This window comes from Mastomys coucha, unplaced genomic scaffold (assembly GCF_008632895.1).
Source record: "Mastomys coucha isolate ucsf_1 unplaced genomic scaffold, UCSF_Mcou_1 pScaffold22, whole genome shotgun sequence".
Lineage (NCBI taxonomy): Eukaryota > Metazoa > Chordata > Mammalia > Rodentia > Muridae > Mastomys > Mastomys coucha.
This window is the reverse complement of record NW_022196905.1, coordinates 218,295,189-218,314,788: the sequence shown is the minus strand read 5'-3', so window position 1 is coordinate 218,314,788 and position 19,600 is coordinate 218,295,189. Positions and strand designations below refer to the sequence as shown.

The following is a 19,600-nucleotide window of genomic DNA, read 5'->3' as shown; positions in this document are numbered from 1 at the left end:
AATTATTCATGAGGAACATGTTAAAGATGAAATACTTAAGAACATTTTGATACTTGGATGGCTAAGTCAATCTCTCACTTCTATTAATGGTAAATAAATATTACATTTTACATCCTCTCCTACTCAAGTACACTCAGGTATGAATATCAAATGCTTGCACCCACATACCTGTTCACATGGACATACACAAACTATCAAACATCAGTTTCTAAGGCAAAACTTCTATTTGTTACTCCACACCACAAAGACATGAAAAGCTGTATTAATGCCTCTGATATCAAAGTGTCAATTTTTTTCCAAGAATGATTTTACAGCACTCCTGTTTAAACAGTGTTAAAGAGGCATACTTGCACAGTTCTAAGGGCTCTGCCAACTTACCCACCTTCAGAATGCTAAGATGACTCTACATAAGATAGCTCGTACACTGTTTAGCAGAAAAGTTTTAAAAATTAATGTGTGATTAAGACAGAGCTTTTCTGAAACTTTTAGCTTAGTTATGTCTTGACAGTTAAGATGCACATAAATAACCTCTTTTTAAAAAACATTCCACCAGGCAGTGGTGGTGCACACCTTTAGAACCAGAGCTCAGGAGGCAGAGGCAGGTGGATCTCTGTGAATTCAAAGCCAGCCTGGTCTACAGAGCGAGTTCCAGGACAGCCAAGGCTACACGGAGAAACCCTGTCTAGAAAACAAAACAAAACAAAAAAATCCATCCCATTTATAACCCTTATTCTATTATTTATTGCCATATATTTTGGGTTACCAACTAAAAATAGCACATTCTTCAGGAAAAGGAAAAGTACAAGTGCTCAGAAGTAAAGCCCAAAGTTGTCTATATCGAGTCAGCTTTATTGTTTAGATGACAATAATAAAAATAAAATTTCATAACACAAAACACAGAGAGAAGCAAGCACAAAACTCAAAGGAAGGAGTTTTTCTACCAGAGGAACACTCACGTTCTCACATAAGGACTCAAGCCAGGCCCTATCAGATTTTGTGTTACTAACTCCAGAAATTGAAAGGGATTGTCGCTAAACTGTTCTTTAAACAAAGCAGTAATTCATCAACAGTGTGGTTTCAATGGATTAAATCTGTACTATCCAATACCAACAGGGCCTGCATTGCATAAGAAACAGATGAGCAGTTGGAAGTGAACACCAAAGTCCAGAGTGGCAAATACTAAAAATTGTTCAAAGTCAACACTAGCACTTCAAGGTTGCATGCAGTGAAAAGGGAACCAACAACATACTTAACTTCTTCCTGATCAGGCCTTACCCGAGATAGGACATTTTTACTCAGCTCTCTCTGTGCAGCCTCCAGCAGCCAAGTGAGACTAAGGCTAAGGGAGAAGCTGTAGAGGCAGGCCATCAGCATGACTGAGCTCCACGTCAGCAGTGGACAGAACAGAAGCACAGCTGGGACTGAGTGCCCACTACTGTTCAGTTGATGGTAGATGTCTACACAACATAGCATATCCACTCTTCACAGTTATGGAATAGGGTAGGAACTATGAATATCTGTTTTCAAAGTAAATACTAAAAATAAGAAAGGACAGAGATACATTACAAATTAAAGAAGTGATAATCCCAAGATTCCAACTCTGATCTGACAGGCTCCAACCCTCAAGTAGCATGTGGCAAAGACAGTCTAGAAGCCTGTTCCCTTCTCTGGCTCAGGTCTCATCCTTCTGTCCTATTCGGAAAACAATGCTTAAATCCCAGATTGCAGATTATGAAACAGACTGGATTTCCTCTCACAAACCAAGGTTGAGAACTTGGAGTTCAATGGCAAGTACACTGTGCCCCAGGGGAATATCAATGAGTTTCAAAGGACCACGGCACCTCAGGTTAAATGGAGTTCAATGAGTCATGGGAATTCCATGCTACTGAAAATATGGATTTCGGTTAACAGAAAACTCTCAGAAATTAATTCCAAATTTGTCTTAAGCAATTCCCTCTCAACACAACACAACTCTTAATGCAAAAGAGGTTTCCAAAGCCAGGAACACGCTTCAAAGTCTCACAGACTGGCCTCAGAGAAACAACAAAATGATTATTGTTGTTATGGTGGTGGTGGACTTTTGTTTTGCTTTGCTTTGCTTTGTTTTTCCAGACAGGGTTCCTCTGTGGAGCCCTGGCTGCCCTAGAACTCACTCTGTAGACCAGGCTGGCCTCGAACTCAGAGATCTACTGCCTCTGCAACCCATGCTGGTAATAAAAGAATGCACCATCACTACCTAACAATAAATGATTTTTAAAATAATTAATGAGACTAATGTTTCCCGAGAAGATTTTATCAACTAGCTGAGCATGACATTTGTACGATTCCATTCTTTTACGAGCTTAAACATGAAGCAGTTCCTACCTAAAGACTGAAGTCAAGGAGAGAAGAGAGAAACTCCTTCTCATTCCTCAATCTGTGCTTACTCTCTAAGATGCTGTCCTTATACAGAACCAGAATTACTCATCTTTGGGCCGTAATAAGGTGCATACTAAGAATCTTTGTCGGGTAGTGGTGGTGCACATCTTTAATCCCAGTACTCTGGAGGTAGAGGCAGGCATATCTTTGTGAGTTTGAAGCTAGCCTAATCTACAAATATAGTTCCAGAACAGCCAGAACTGTTACACAGAGATGCTAACCAACAAAGAGAATCTCTCTCTCTCTCTCTCTCTCTCACACACACACATACACACACACACACACATACACACACACACATTACTTAACAGGTTGCAAATTTGTTCCTAGCAATTAAAACAAAATGTCATTCCTGGTTCTGACAGAGTATAGAAATCTACTTAAGATTTACTTCTTCCTAAGGCCCATTATTAAACTCACTTAGGTGCATATGCTAACTCTAGTATAGAAACCATGGTTATACCGCCTATTGGGGGCTAAGAAAGTTGGCATACTTCCCTCTTTCCCCTACACCATGTATACCAATAGATTAACAGTTAAAAAAAAAAAATCCTAGCAATTCTATAAAACTAAACTTATGCAGTGCTGCAGTCAGTATAGAATATTTATAATTGCAAGACAACATGCATACTTTCCAGGCAGTCCCTAATTTTAAAAGAATAATACAGTATAGGAGTTTTAACTTTTTTTTTTTGTTTTGTTTTTTGTTTTTTCGAGACAGGGTTTCTCTGTGTAGCCCTGGCTGTCTTGGAACTCACTTTGTAGACCAGGCTGGCCTCGAACTCAGAAATCCACCTGCCTTTGCCTCCCAAGTGCTGGGATTAAAGGCGTGCGCCACCACTGCCCGGCTGAGTTTTAACTCTTGTAGGAACATTCTACAGACCCAAGAATAAATGTTAAAGCTACTGGCATCATAGCTATTCTCAGACATGTTTTGTAGGTGATATCTCTTTAACAATTCATAAAATAAGAAAATAAAGCTTCAAGATTAAATTCTGAAGTTTGGCAATTATATATAAAATTTGTATAATGCTCAGTGGACAATAAAAACAAATGTAATATGGTTTATAGGGCTAATTAATTTTTCTCATGAATCTCAAAAAATGTCAAAAGCTAGAGACGTGTATAATTCTAATTTAAAATAAGGATACTATATAAACAACACATATTGCTCAGATTCATCATAAAATGAGAGGCAGAGCCAAAATCAGGAACTTGCAGAATGTTCTACTGGTTTTTTCTGTTCTTTTTTTTTAATTAAGTTATTTAATTTTAATTAACTTATTTAATAATAACCCATCTACTATTGGGTTAGTTAATTTAATCCAAATTGAAAAGCTGTAAGTTAAAGAATGTACTATTTTAATAGGATAGTTTTAAAAATCAGGGTGAATATTACTAATGTGAAATCAAAAAATTACCACAGAGACACTTGAAAATCCCTATTTATTGCTGCTCTATTCACAATAGCAAGAAAACAGAACCAGCTTATATGTCCATCATTATGAATGGATTATGAGAATGTATGTGTATTCAATGGAATTTTATTCAGGCACAAAGAAAAAATGTAATTCTCAGAAAAATGGATGGATGTAAAAATATATTAAGTGAGTTTTATGTCAATTTCACATGAGCTACAGTCATCTGAGACGAGGGACCTTCAATTTTAAAAATGTCTTCATAAGACCAGGTTGTAGGCAAGCCTGTAGGGCATTTCCTTAATTAAAGATTGATGGGGGAGGGCCCAGCCCATTGTGGGTGGGGCCATCCTTGGGCTGGTGCTCCTGGGTTCATTAAGAAAGCAGGCTTAGCAACCCAGTAAGCAGCCCTCCATGGCTCTGCATCAGCTCCTGCCTCCAGGTTCCTGCCCTGTGTGAGTTCCTGTCCTGACTTCCTTCCATGATGAACAGAGCTGTGGAAGTGTGAGCCAAATAAACCCTTTCCTCCCCAACTTGCTTTTTAGTTGTTGTGTTTCACTGCAACAATAGTAACGCTAAGACAACAAAATAACCCAGACCCAGACAAGCATCGTCTGCCTTTGCTCACATATGGAACCCAGCTTAAAGTGTCTTACGGAAATATGTGGTGTGGATACAGATCATATAGCCAGAATGGGGAACACCACAGGAGGGGACAACAGGGATTAAGGAACAGGAAGGGAGCTGCAGAACACACATGACATGAAAGCAGGTAAGATGCCACTAGGATGAAAGGGTACAGGGGTAGGAAAGGAATGTGATAGAAGAGGGGAGAGAAGGATTAACAAAAACCAACTGTGTTTGAAAATACCATAATGAAACTTAATAGTTTGTACACTAACTAAAATACAAAAGAAATAAATGTAAACATACACATACATAAAACCAGAGAGTAGAATGGTGGGTACCAGAGGTTAGAGGTATAGGGGTTCAGAAGATGCTAGTCAAAGGAAAGAAAATTTCCATCAGATAGGAAGATCAGCTCGAGAGATCTACTGTATATCATGGTAACTATGGACAATAATATATTTTATACTTGACAATTACTAAGACAGTAGACTGTTTTTATATTTACTTATTTATTGTGTATGTCTGGGGGAAGTTGAGAAGAAAATCTATGGCAGTCAACTCTCTCTCCTGTAGTGTTCTGAATATACTTGGCCCAAGGAGTGGCACTATTAGAGGTGTGGCCTTGTTGGATGAAGTGTGTCACTATGGAGGTGGGCATGGTTCCTAACCATGTGGGAGCCAGACTTCTCCTGCATGCTTTGAGGTCAAGATGGAGAGAGAACTCTCAGCTCCTTCTCCAGCACCACGTCTGCCTGGATGCTGCCATGCTTCAGCCATGATGATAATGGACTGAACATCTAAATCTGTAAGCTAGCCCTAATTAAATATTGTCCTTTATAAGAGTTGCCTTGGTCATGATGATTCTTCACAGCAATAAACACCTTCCAACCATATGGGTCTCCAGTATTGAACTCAGGTCATTAAGTTTGTTAACAAGCACGCTTAGCCAATGAGCCATTTCACTGGCCCAATAAAATGGTTGATTTTAAGATGTTCTCAGTATAGAAGAAAGAAGAAAAAGCAGATGAAGAACAAAAGGAGGTGGATGAGGAGAAAGAGAGGAAAGGAAGGAGAAAGAAAAGGACAGACAGTGTTTAGAGAGTTGGTAAAGTGCTTACTTAAAGTACAAACACAAGGGACTGAGTTGGACTCCCCACCCCCAGAACCCACATAAAAAGGTTGCACACATTGCCATGTTTGTTGGAATTCTGGCACTGGGGAGGTGGAGACAAGCATATCTCTGAGTCCTACTAGCCAACATCCTAACCTTGATAACCTCCAGGCCAGCAAGAGACCCTGTCTCAAAAAATGAGATGGATATGATCTGAGGAGGAACACCTTTACATGCATACACATACACAGAAAAGTGTGCTAAGTAAAGCACATCCTAATACATTTAACTGTTCTGCAATGAATATACATATCAAAACATTTTGTAAACCATAAGTAATTTTTATTAGGTTATGTAACCAATACACTAGCTGAACCATTTCCCTATGCAATTATTTAGTCAGAATCCAGACTTTCTCTTGTTAATAGTTCTTTGACGCTATAAAGATGGTTCCATGAGTATAGCATGAAGACTTGTGCTCTGATCTCCAGAACTTACGTAGACCCCGTATGTGAGTCTGTAATCCTGACTCCTATGGGGAAATGGGAAGCAGAGAGGAGAGCCACAATCTGGCATGTGCCGTGGAGAGGAAACTGTCTCAAGCAAAACAGATGAGGAACACCAACATTGTGCTGGCCAGTTTTATCAACTGGACACATGAGAGAGCCATTGGAAAGAGAAAACCTTAATTGAGGAAACCTTAATGCCTCCATGAAATTGCCTATAAGAAAGTCTGTGAGGCATTTTCTTAACAATCAGTGGGGGAGGGTCCAGACCATTGAGGGTAATACATCCCTGGGCAGGTAGTCCTCAATGCTATAAGAAAGCAGGCTGAGCAAACTAGCAGTGTTCTTCCAAGTCCTCTGCTTTAGTTCCTGCCTCTGGGTTCTTGCCTTGAGTTCCTGCCTTGCCCCCCCCCCCACCACCACAGGGATGGGCTATAAGCTTTAAGATAAAATAAACCCGTCACTCACAAAGTTGCTTCTTGGTGTTTATTATAGCAATAGAAAGCAAACTAAGGCAGCCCTCAAAGTCATCCACTAGGTGTGCTGTGGCATGCCGTGTTCTGTGTTCCAGCCCTCAAAGTCATCCACTAGGTGTGCTGTGGCATGCCGTGTTCTGTGTTCGTTCTCTCCCTCTCTCCCTCTTTCTCCCTCTCTTCCTTTCTCTCTCTCCATACCTTCTCTTTCACTTCTCAAATCTTCTCTACTTAATTGATTAAGCACCCAAATCAATTCTAGCTGTGATCCTGGTAGAATCTTCATTCTAAAAAGAGTGGCAAAACAGCTGACTTACTATTTCTGCTCATCAGCTCTAACTAACAAATCCTTGTATGGTGACTTTTAAAAAGTCAATAGCTTTCATCCACAGCCTTACATTCCAATGTTCTCACTGCTTCCTTTTGAAAATCGAAGACCCAGAGATCCGTTATTTACCTAAACATGTGAAACAAGCTGAGGGGAAACAAGAAAGGTGCCTAGGGGACTCCCTTCAATTAAAATACACTATAAATGCTGCACTAGTAGGTCTCAATAGTAGTTGCTGCAGTTCCTTCAGCTCACTCACCATTTACTAAGGAGACTGAGACAAGAGAAGCCCATTTCAACTCCAGAGCCATGGGATACAAAGCCCTTTTCTGCCCTCCATGGATATCAGGCACATACATGGTACACATACAAACATGCAGGCAAAACACTCATACACATAAAATACTGAAATGTTTAAAAGGAAGAGGAAGAAGAGGAGGAAGAGGAGGCGGTAGTGGTGGTGCTTCTGGGTTAGGAGCACATGCGGCTCTTACAGAGGACCCACTAGTTGGCTCACAACTTCCTGGAACTCCAGCTCCACAGGACCACATGCCTTCTTGTGACCTCTGCAAGCAATTGCACTCCATAATTGCTAGGTCAAAGACTCAACTATTTTTCTGAATAACTTAATGAATATACTATAGTATATAGTATAGTTTTGTATAGTTCTCACTAAAGAATCATAAATTTTGGATATTCTTTTAATTTGTACTTTCAATATCTTTAGATATTTTATTATGTTTACTTTTATCTTTTATATGTTCAAAAGGTTTCAGGCAGTATTTTGTGTCTTATGGAAAGATGAAGTAGATCATAATTTTTAAAAAACATTTCTCTAATGCTTGTCTTCCATTTAAAAAGAGAGAAGTCTGTGAATTCAGATACTAAGAAGTAATTAAGACCCTGAGCTTTTAGTAGGGTTTGAAGCCATCCTTTCATAAGTTATAGGACTGTTTTAACTGAATGGAAAGTCTAAATAAATCCTTTTATATTTTTCCATGGATTCTTGTCTGTGAGAGCCTTTAGTACATATTGAAGTATTTTAGTAGGGTTTCTTTTTTTCTAGAAATTATGGATCTGCTAACTTAAAATATTTTAAATATTCATTTTCTGTAATTTCACTGGCATGAAGTAATAACTTAAGACTTGAAGGTGAGAAGAACAAATGATTGCCTTATGTATCTTAAAATGATCTTCTCCCATGATTCTCTTCATTTCAGTTATGGAGTGTAGCTAGATCTTTGTTGTCGCTGCTGAGGACTCTACAGAAGGATCTCCACGATTCAGCAATGTGTGCTTTATTCTGTAGAACTGAGGGGGATTGAAAATGAACTTTCTATTGATATAAAGTTGACTTGGGCCAAATTGAGTTTTCTTTTCTTTTTTTTTTTTTGCCAAAACAAATTAAGGATTTAATCCTTTAACTGGTATCATGAGGCTATGTCATGATATACAACAGACAACTTATAAGTTACCTACAAGATCCCCCTTTCCAAAGAGCTAATGTTTCAGCATTTAAAAAAAGAAGCAAAGACCAAGCATACGCCAAGGTCCGAACATCAGTTAAAGTTTCTATTAGCCTCTCAAAAGAATTCTGTACTGTCAAACTTACAAGAGAATACAAGACATCTTCATAAACACAGACATCTTGTATAAGGATGTACATGGCCCAAAATGCATCAAAGAGTTTTTCAATGTGAATAAATTCTAGGAGAAACTACAACTAAGGCTACAACTAATGTATCAGTCAAAGCCTTCAGCTGATGACTAGAAAATAGGGCTACAAAGTAAAGCCAACAGTGACATCTAGTGGGCATTTCAAACACCATACACCAGGCCAAAGGATTTCTAGTGCTGCACGCAGCTCATGCTAGGACAATTTTTTGCTACAACCTCAAATGAGAAAGGTTTGTCTCCACAAAAACCTTATCAATATGAGCAGTTCATTTTGATAAATATGAACCATGTAACAAATCATACAGTTAAATGCTTTAAGTCTTTATAGCATGGAGGTATTGATTTAAGTATACTGCATGTAAGACTAAAAGAAGAAAGACTATCAACTGATCAAATATGACTGTGATTTTAAAAATCAAGATATTTTGAATTAAGAAACATTAGAGCTAATGGAAAAACTAAGAAAAGGAAAGTGATAGTATATACATACAAATGACCAGGAAGCTGTCTCAAAAAACAATCAAGTCCTGACATCAGCAAGATGGTAAAATGGAACTTCGTAAAACCTGTCAATTAGACCAACCTCACCTGTAGACAAAAATACCTTTGCAAAAGCTAGTAAGAAAGCCAGGTGAGATTACAGAACTTGGGTATGGGGGTGGGGGTGGGGGTAGGGAGTGTTAAGCAGGACACGAAGGAGAGTTTGGTATCACTCATGCCACTCTTCCCACAATCCCAAGCGGCACAGTGAGAAGAAATGTCCTCTGCCTGGACATTGCTTCAGACCCCAATATGGAGCCCAGTCCAGGAAAATAAAAGCATGGGGCAAGCCATAACTCCTGAGTATGCCAGTACCCATGGATGCTCATCAAGCTTGTGTGTTTAGGGACAGATTTTAGGCTGCAGATCTGCCTGACATACTCTGGCTCTAGGGTTACCTCATCACCACATTAGTGCCAAAGACTGAGTCCCTAGTGTTAGTGTACAGGCGATTCTGCTGACCTGCCTTCAGTGACTCAGTAGCTGTTCACTTCAAGACCTGGCAGCCAAGTGTTCCAGATGTGTGCAGTAAATAAAAGGACCTAGCTGCCATTACAGCTCTCTCTCTCCAGATCAAAGTTACCTACCACAAAGCTACATCAGCTCCTACAGACACAGTCTCTTGTTATCCTTTATAAAAACAAGCTCTACTACTGCTAAGACACTAGACTTACACACCAGCTTATCTACTGGAATCAGGCCAACCTACAGAGGACTCCAATGGCAAACAGACCCATGGATCACATCAACTGTCCTTCTCAGAATCTCCAGATGGGCTGGCTGGTGGTGGGCTTCCCAGATAGTCTTTAAAGACTAGCATAATTTCCTTCTTCAAGAACCCGGAGAGTAAAGTCATGCCATAAGAATCAAGAACAAGGGCTGGAGAGACGGCTCAGCGGTTAAGACCTAACTAACTGTTCTTCCAGAGGTCCTGAGTTCAATTCCCAGAAACCACATGGCAGCTCACAACCATATGAAATGGGATTTGATGCCCTCTTCTGGTGTGTCTGAAGACAGCTACAGTGTACTATATACATTAAATAAATAATAGTAGTAAAAAAAAGAATGAAGAACAATCCATGAAATACTACCCAACCAAAGAAACAAAAGAAAGTATCACTTACTGGCTCTGAGTAAATGCAAGGTCCTAAACTGCCTGAAACTCAAATGAAATGCTTTAAGAAAACTCAAGAAGCTTTAATAAAATAGAAACAATTTTAAAGTATAGTACAATAAATAACCAAAATAAGAAAGGAATATAAGAAGTGGAAGTTGTTTTTTTAATGAAACAAATTCTATAGCCAAAAAATACAATGAATAAAAATTTTAATGTATAAGAGCAGAAATAATCTAAAGAATCCATGAAATTACACAAGAGAAAAAGAAAAAGAAAAAATCTGGAAGAAAGCTTGCCAAATTTACGACAACTTTAAAAAAAATGCAGGTTACAGGAGCTCAAGTAGAAAGACAAATTAACAAGTTTATTTAAAGAACTAACAAAAGGCTGGAGAGATGGCAGCAGTTAAGAGCACTGACTGCTCTTCCAGAGGTCATGAGTTCAAATCCCAGCAACCATACGGTGGCTCACAACCATTTGTAATGAGAAAAAGAAAAGAAAAAAAAAAAAAAAGGGGGGGGGGGCAGAGCGAGTGGAAAAAGGGAAGGGAGAGGGAAAAAAACATTAATAAAAAAAAAAAAAGAACTAACAAAAGGCTGGAGAGATGGCTCAGTAGTTGAGAGTGCTTGCTGTTCTTCCAGAGGTCCAAACTTTTGATCCTGCCCCCAAGTTCAGTGGCTCAGAACCCTCTGGAACTCTAGTTCCATGAGACCTAACACTCTCTTCTAGCCTCCAAAGGCTCCCCTATACATGTGTGCTAACAAAAACATACACACACACATAAAGAAATCATTCACTTTAAAAGCACATCAATTTATAATTTTTAATATATAAAAACAAAAATTCTTTCCAAATCTGAGGCAAGACAAAACTCCAAAATGAAGATGGCCACATATCCCTAAGCAGATTCAGTCCCAATGGTGACAGCAGCACTTTACTGGGGTGGGCTCTTCAGTGACACAGTTGCTTTTGAGCTGCACTTAAGGAAGCTACCCCCAAACTCACTGACTACTAAGCTAGACTTGATGGAAATGTTTACTCAGTGTATCCTTACTGTCCTACTGTCCTGGCTAGTTTTCTATCAACTTGACACATGCTAGAGTCATCAGAGAGCAAGGAGCCTCAACAGAAAACGCATCCATAGGGTCAGGCTATAAGCAAACCCATGAAGAAATTTTCTTAAATTCAGAAGGCCCAGCCCATTGTGGGTGATGCCATGGTCTGGGGGTCCTGGGTTCTACAATTAAGCAGGCTGAGTAAGCCACGTGGAGCAAGCCAGTAAGCAGCACTCCTCCATGGCTTGCCTCCAGGTTCCTGTCCTGCTTGAGTTCCTACCCTCACTGCATTTTTAACATGGAACGTGGAGCAGCAAGCAAACTAATACTCCCCAAGTTGCTTTGGTCAAACATAATATTTCACCATAGCAATGGGAACCCTAACTAACGCACCTACCTAGTATAAATGGATATTTGTTTCTCTTGTTTTCTCCAATAAAACATAACAATTCTATATAAAGGCATACATTCATTGGCATCAAAACAAAACATGGGGCAGTTAAGTAAAAGTATGTAGCCAAAGATAGTTATCATTAGTTTACAATAAGTAGCTACTACAACCATAAAAATTTTTATATAAAACGTGTGGTAATCACAAAGCTCTATGCAAAAGGCAAAGACTAAGCTCAACATCCATGGGGAAGTTACCTAAGCAAAGAGCCTAATGTGATCAGAAGGCAAGGCAAGTATGGCAGTGGTAAGCCCTAGCCTATGGATCACATCACTGGGAAGACAGGACTAAATCCTTCCATCAAATACTAAGTGGCTGGTGCACAGCCAGGGCTGCACTGAGCACACACTGCCCACAAGGCACTGACCTCATGTCAGAACAGAGACTCAAGAGTGAAGGAACAGAAATGACATTCCATGATAGTAGACACAGAGACAGATGCTCCTCATTTTAAAGGAGTAGAGTTATACAGATGCATGCATTTGTGAACCTCATCAAATAATATACTTAAGATTTGTAGAAAATTGTTTCCCTTAAAATTAATATTAAGTAAAAACCAGCAACGCTTACTACGTATATATCACGCTCACATATCTCAAATAAAGAGGTTACAGTAAACAGTGGAATCCACCTCAAGCTGAAAGTCTGTTCTTATCTCCTCCCTTGATAAATGATTCAGTGGGAGCAGGCTGAGGACCTGGCTAGGGGAGCACCTTCATGATGAGGAAGATGAGTGCAGCACTAGATAAAGTACGGTTCCTTCTCTAGGGCAGCCTGTAGGAGCTGATGAGGTGATCTGTGGCCCTCTGTCATAGCTATGACTTCTCTTCAGTCTCTGTCTTTCAGATCCTGGCTAGAGCCTCAGCATGCTCTCCCTGGTTCTGGGCTTCCTCATTCTTTCTCTACAGCTGCCCTCCCTAGCATACAAATTTGCTTATCTCAAGCAGCCTGGCCTCCCCACCCCCCTTTTCCTCTATTCCTCTCCTCTGGGCAACTGTTAACTTTATAGCTTGCATGCCCCTCAATTTTTCTTTTAAACTATAAATAAACAGTCCTTGAGTTTCCATGAGTCCATTCCTTTTTGTTTTCACTAATGAGACTAGAACCCCAAAAGGAGACCCTGATTTCCCAAGTATATGTTGGTACCAGTAGGGCTTGCCAGGATTTCTGGTAACATTTGCTTTCCTACCTTTTTAACTCTTTAATTGAGAGTGAAAATGAACACGTTCCTACACCCTAGATGGTATCAGGAACCTGTAACTTATTTTGATGAGTTAAAAACTGAAATTAATAAAGCAAATGTAGTAAAACATTAAAGCATCCAACAGTGAGGGGATTGCTGTACAATTCTCTTAGCCTTTCTTATAACTGAAAATTTATAATACAGCATTAGAAAAGAAGATGGCAATTTAAAAACATAAATATTACATGTATAGTTTTCAATATAATTTTCTTGTTTTATGACTATCATTTGTAGAATGAATTAAAGAAACACACATTAAAAAAAAGAACATACCCGGATTTCTTGAAGGTTGTGAAAATTATTTCCTACTCTGACTGAGATTTTGCTTGGAGTGTAGCTTTCATCAGATTTATAATCTGCATAAATACATAATGTCTTCACTGTTGTTTTTCTTCTAAAAACAATAAAATAAAAGCATGTGCTTTATCATACATATCAAAGAGTTACTGACAAAGTATTTTATCTTCTGATGTTAAAAATTACAAGGTAAAGCTGAACAGGGGCAGCGCATGCCTTTAATCCGAGGGCTTGGAGGAAGAGGCGGGTGGATCTCTGTGAGCTGAAGGCCAGCCTGGACTACAGAGGAAGTTCCAGATAGCCAGGGCTATACAGAGAAAAATCCCCTCTCAAAAAAGCATGCACACATACATACACCCCTCACAAGACAAGCATTTCAATCAATAATTTCCTTTTATTTTATTTCAACTTGCAGGCTAAAACATGTAAAAACATAAATACAAATATAGAGTATTTTACACAAACATCCCTCACTGAGAACATTGTTGAGAACTAAATATATGCAAAGAAGCATTTAAGTCAAATTAGGTATTTCAACATTAATAATGTTCCATTCTTTTTATTTAGACATTACATAAGAAAAGTGTTCTAACATGCTTACATTTCTTTACTAATTACTTAATTCCTTATATTAATACTTAAAAAACCCTAAGTGAAAAAATGAACTCAACAAATAAACCCCTTAAAAAATAAAAAGCATACCCTGCCACTTAATGTACAAAATAAAACTCTATTCCATTTCAAAAATATATATACCTTCCCCTTGGGGATAAGGAAAAATGCATTATAGAAAATCACCTCAGGAAATGGAAAAGAAAGAAAAACATGAGAAAATATCCTATTCTAAAGACCAAAAGAAGAGATTTAAACATAGAGATATTTGTTTACCATCATACAAGAAAATATCATAGTACCCATATTTCATTAGAAAAAGAGTATTGAATCGGTAAATAAATCTGTAGCTCACTGATTCAATTTCTAGATGAAATGAAAGTCCATTGCTTTCTGATCATTTTAGATTTATGTGTTTAATGGGGTAATGATAAAGGCCAGAAAGCTAGAGAGGGGCTACTGATGTGTGCAGAAGGCAACTCCCATAGGTGAATGCTTAGTCATCAGGAAGTGGCACTACTTAAGAGGAATTAGGAAGCGAGGCCTTGTTGGAAGAAGTTTGTCACTGGGTATGAGGTTTTAAAAGCCCAAGTCAGGCCCAACGTGTGTCTGTCTGTCTGTTTCTCTCTCTGTCTCTCTCTCTCTGCTGCCTGCAGACTCAGACACAGAACTGTTGGCCTGTAGGCCATAATGCTTCCCAATAAGATGATCTTAATCTTCGTCCTTATAATTTCTGTATTTTCTGAATAATTTTTTCAGGATAAACATATATCATTGGCCATCAGGGAAGAAAAATAGGCAATTTTTCAAAATGACCCTCCAAAACCATTTAGAAGTCTACCAAAAAGGGCTTTATAAGTTCTGTGTAAACTGGTACTGCTTACTCACAATGAGTTTCTTGATCAAAAGTAGCATGTGTTAAAGGCCAGCCTATAAACAGTGGGATCTGCAGCACTTTTCTGGGAAAGCATACTTAAATACCTGAACTATTCATCAGAAAAAAGGGCAAAGGTAAAGATTTTTCTTCAAAAAATACATAAGACCATAATTACTCAGGAAATGCTGGCAGGACAGGACAGACACCTCTACGATGTTTCCAAAGAGCACAAAGCCAGAGCTACTGACACCTCAGCAAGGACACAACAGGAGAAGCAAAGGATTCAGGAAAATTTTAAGGCTACTAAAGACTTTCTTGATGAGCCAAACGCAGGAAGTAAAGGTCTTCCTATGATAGAGAGATCAGAGACTACAGAAATTAAAAAGAAAAAACAAGATGTAAAGGATAAATCTTTTTACAGAATAGTATTACTTCCAAAGTTATGAAATTCAGGATCACTTCAATACCAGGGTGAGTTTAGAAAGGCAAAGAATGGTAAAAAAGAAAAAAAAAATCAATGAAAATAAAAACCACAGCAACACACAGTAATAGAATACTTCGTGTCTTTCGTAGAACTAATGCTTCATATATATTCTCTCTTGGTTCTATCACCAGCTTACTACTTTTCTGACTAAGGAAGTAACACTAGGGTAAATGAGCTAAGTAAAAGCATTCATAAGTGCTCTAATTCTACACAGAAAATCATGTCGTTAATGAATCTCCAGAAATGATAGATATAATTTATGCTATATACATAGTTATATTAGGTTTGTAGAAGAAACTACTACTGCACCAAAAGTTTAAAACTGCTATTCTTACAGGGTACAGCAAAATCATTTTAAAACAACTAAAGTTCGCGTCATACTAATTCAAGAAGTAATAATACTGCATAAAAATCATGTTGTTTATCAAATAATACACGTGGAAAGATGAAATATACAGACTGAGTCACAGTGGAAGATACAGGAATTACATCACTGTGATTATGGCCACTTCATTGAGTGAGCACCTACTGTATGCCAAGCACCTTGTTAAACTCCTAGGAAGCACTGCTAGAAGGGGAAAAGGAGAAATGTTTCCCTGACTCTGACTGACATTCTTGACTTCCCTCAGTCCTCCTATTAGAAACCCTTTCTCCTGACAATAGCTTCAGGCAGGAAGCTAGCACTTCCTTTGTTCCTTCATGCCACACATGTAATAAAACCAAGCACATCTGGGTTAGCTATAAATGTAAGTCTTATAAATATTTAATTCTAGGGTTTGCTGTTTCCACATACACTTAACTGAAGATTTAATGCAGTTAGTGTGCTTGTCATTAGCTTCTCAGTTCTAAAAAGTAATATTTTGTCCTGTACCTGCTGACTCCTGAATAATTCCTCATGTAGTTAAGAATCTCTGGCACACCAGGCAGTGGTAGCTTCCCAGTGCTTGGGAAGCAGGAGCAGGCGGATCCCTGTGAATTCAAGGTCAGCCTGGTCTACCGAGTGAATTACAAGACAGTCACAGCTATTCAGAGAAACTGCATCTTGAAAAAAAAAAAAAAAGATTCTATGACATTATAATGGAAGATGTCCACAAAAGGTATTCATAGCTGCCTACTCCAATCCCCTTTATCCCTTCTTTCTTCAAAATATCCATCTGAAAGAGCCATGCTACCTCAAAAGTAGTTATAACTAAGTTGTAGCCCATACATGCTTAGTCTTGCATTATACTGCAGCAGTATTTCAAAGAAAGGTAAGTCCCTTTTATCTTCCTTCCTAGTGCTTCCTGCTGACAGAGCTATTGTAATTCCCGGAACTCCAGGAGGAGTCATGAGTTCACCTTAAAACTAAAACCTAAGGGAAAGAAGGAAAGAGTGAAAGAAGTGAGTGACCTGGAGTCTGTGCACCCTCATGGTATCTATCACAGCGCTCTTTACCTTTCTCTTGCATGAAAACAGAAGCAATAAATGTCTACCTCATTGAAAACACTTGTTAAAAACGCTACGTTAACACACATTACTATGTCCACTGCACAGATGAGAAGTCTTGCACCGAGAACAAGCTAACCAAGAAGTCCTTACTTGAAAATCTAAGAGATAATCAAAAACTAATCTAAATCTATGGGTTTTTTGGGGAGAAAGGGTTTATACAGGGTTTCTCTGTGTAACCCTGGCTGTCCTAGGACTTACTCTGTAGACCAGGCTGCCCTTGAACTCAGAAATCCACCTGCCTCTGTCTCCCAAGTGTTGGGATTAAAGGCGTGCGCCACCACCACCCTGCTCTAAATCTATAATTATACTACATTAATGTAAATAACTCCTAATGTACAATACTTAAAACATAAAATAGCTGTAGAATTCTGTTTACTTTCCCTCTTAACATGCTATATAACATTACTAAATAGCATATGGCCCACACACTTATCTAAAACAAAAGCAAATAATTTATATTTATTCTTTGTTCCTACAACAATAGTAAAAATGTGGTTTTTGTGAGTTTGTTTCTAATCATTATTAATTTGATGCTAAAATAGACCTTCCACTAAAAACAAGACAAATGAAAATTTAATATTAAATTTCAGTATATATAGTAAAAAGGCAAAAAAAAAAAAAAAGAGTCTGGGATATCTGCTGGGCACAGAAAAGCTGCAAGACCTGCCTTCTTACCACAGAGTCTAGAATACAAGAAAACACAGAACTATTTCTGCAGGCTTGAGAACCACAGGATGACAGGTCCAGAGCAAAAAGAGGCAACAAGGAGAACCCTCAAGTAGGAAACCTGACTGTGGTCATCTCTGGCAGCCTCGCCACAGTAGAAAGAGTTATAGTGGGGCAGCAGATGAGCAGGCAGGAAGGAGGTACAAGTCCACATGACATAGGTAACTAACCGCCCCTAAAGAGAACAGCAAGCCAAACCTCATGAGGGCTGGGCATGAGTGCAATCCCAACAACCAAAGAAAAGGTTTTCTTCAAATACCTACATTAATTCAGACCCTAGACAGCAAACGTTCTAAGGATGCTAATTTTGACAAAACAAGACAGCTTACACAGTGAATGGAAACTCATGTGAGAAGGGGAGGAAGGTAACAGGCACCCCCTTGTTAATGCTAGTTGGTTGTCTACCTTTCTGAGTAAGCCTTTTAAACTATACAGTAGTTTTCCAGAAAGGATTCAGAAAAAGCCTTAGTGAAGAAGCAGAACTGAGATTCCAGCTGCCTTCAGTCAAAGAACAAAGGAGGTCACAGAAAAGTAAAGTAACACTAATCTCACAGTTTGGGAAGAAACAATTACTTTATATAAAGTTGTCATATATACTAACATATAATTGGGTATTACTGAGTTTAATGAATGACTAAATTTATTATAATTCTTCACATAATTTCTAATATGGTAAGTATAAAAATAAACAAAAAAAAGTGTTGGAGTCCTAAATAAAAGTTTACCGTGGGCATTAAGAACAAAAAGTTTGAGAACATCTGCTAGAACAGGACTAATGAGTTATAGTTTCAAGTACAAGTCAAATGTGTGTGTGCCATCTACTTTTTAAATAAAGTTTTACTTAGAGAAATATTCATTTACATGTTTTCTTGTGATTGCTTTTACATTAAAACAAAAAAACTGACTATCTGCAACAGAGTATATAAAGATCTTTTATAAATCTGTCACAGAAACAATTTTAAAAATGGGCAAAGGATTTAAATGGCAGTTCTTCAAAGAGGACAAATGTCAGGAAGTACACAAGAAGATGGGTAACACCACAAATCACTATGTGATGTGCTATGGTTTGAATGTCGAATGGCCCTCACAGGCTCATGTGCTTGAGCACGTGGTTCCCAGCTGGTGCACCTGTTTAAGGGTATGCAGGGCCTGGCTGACAAGGATGTGTCACTGAGGGAGATCTTTAAAGGATAACCTAGTCTATCTAATCTGTAAACATGTAAAGAGCTGCTGCGCACGCGCACACTCCTACTGCTTCTCCTACCACACCTTCCTTGCCTTGACAGCCTACAGGCTCTGAAACTGAACCAAAGTAACCCTTCCTCCTTAGGTTGCTTCTGTCAGCCATTTTACCTGAGAAAAGTAACAAATCTACCTGGGAACCAAGAATCAAAACTATTGTGTTATCACTTCACATGAATTAACATGAATATCACTTCAAAAAAGAAAACTACAGATTCTAATGTAATGTGGGTGGGAAAATGAAGTTTATATGGACTGTTCATGGGAATGTAAAATAGGGTATTTGTATGTAAAGCAGAATGGACATACCTTAAAATATTAAATAGAACTACCATTTGATTCTAATAATGAGAAAAATGATAGAACCTATATCTTAAAAGGAGACTCTGTAGATTACAAAAAGGTATATATCTAAAACTCTATTAATAAAACTATTAAGAAGTAGAGTATATATTATTTCATCATTATTTTTAGTATACAGTATAGATTGTAGTTTACAAAACACACGCTAGTATTAAACAATTAAATTAGGATGCTCAAAATTCAATTTTTTGTCTATCATGCTTGTATTCCTAGACCAGCAATTTGTCTCAGGTTTATAGGACAGAATGTCAAAAAGCACAGGAAATTAGAATACTTATATTCAAACTGTCACTATGAACAGTTACTTACTATGTGACCTGGTTTCATTTATCTAGGCCTCTAATAAACTGTAAAGGTAAATGAACTATAAATGAGCTATCAGTCATTCTTCTCATTGCTGGGACACCTGACAAGAAGCAAAGGAAGAAGGACTCTGTCTCTTTTTTTTTTGTTTGTTTTTTATTTTTTGTTTTTGATTTTCAAGACAGGGTTTCTCTGTATGGCCCTGGCTGTCCTGGAACTCACTCTGTAGACCAGGCTGGCC

At 38.3% G+C, this 19,600-nt stretch overlaps 1 protein-coding gene across 1 annotated transcript in view; it reads right to left on the bottom strand.

Annotated features, from left to right (window-relative positions):
• Anapc10 (anaphase promoting complex subunit 10) overlaps positions 1 to 19,600 on the bottom strand; it is a 44,688-nt gene that overhangs the window by 12,402 nt on the left and 12,686 nt on the right. Inside the window, exon 4 of the mRNA XM_031340429.1 lies at positions 13,241 to 13,361. Coding sequence (XP_031196289.1) covers positions 13,241 to 13,361 — 121 coding nt within the window. The remainder of the gene's footprint in view (positions 1 to 13,240; positions 13,362 to 19,600) is intronic.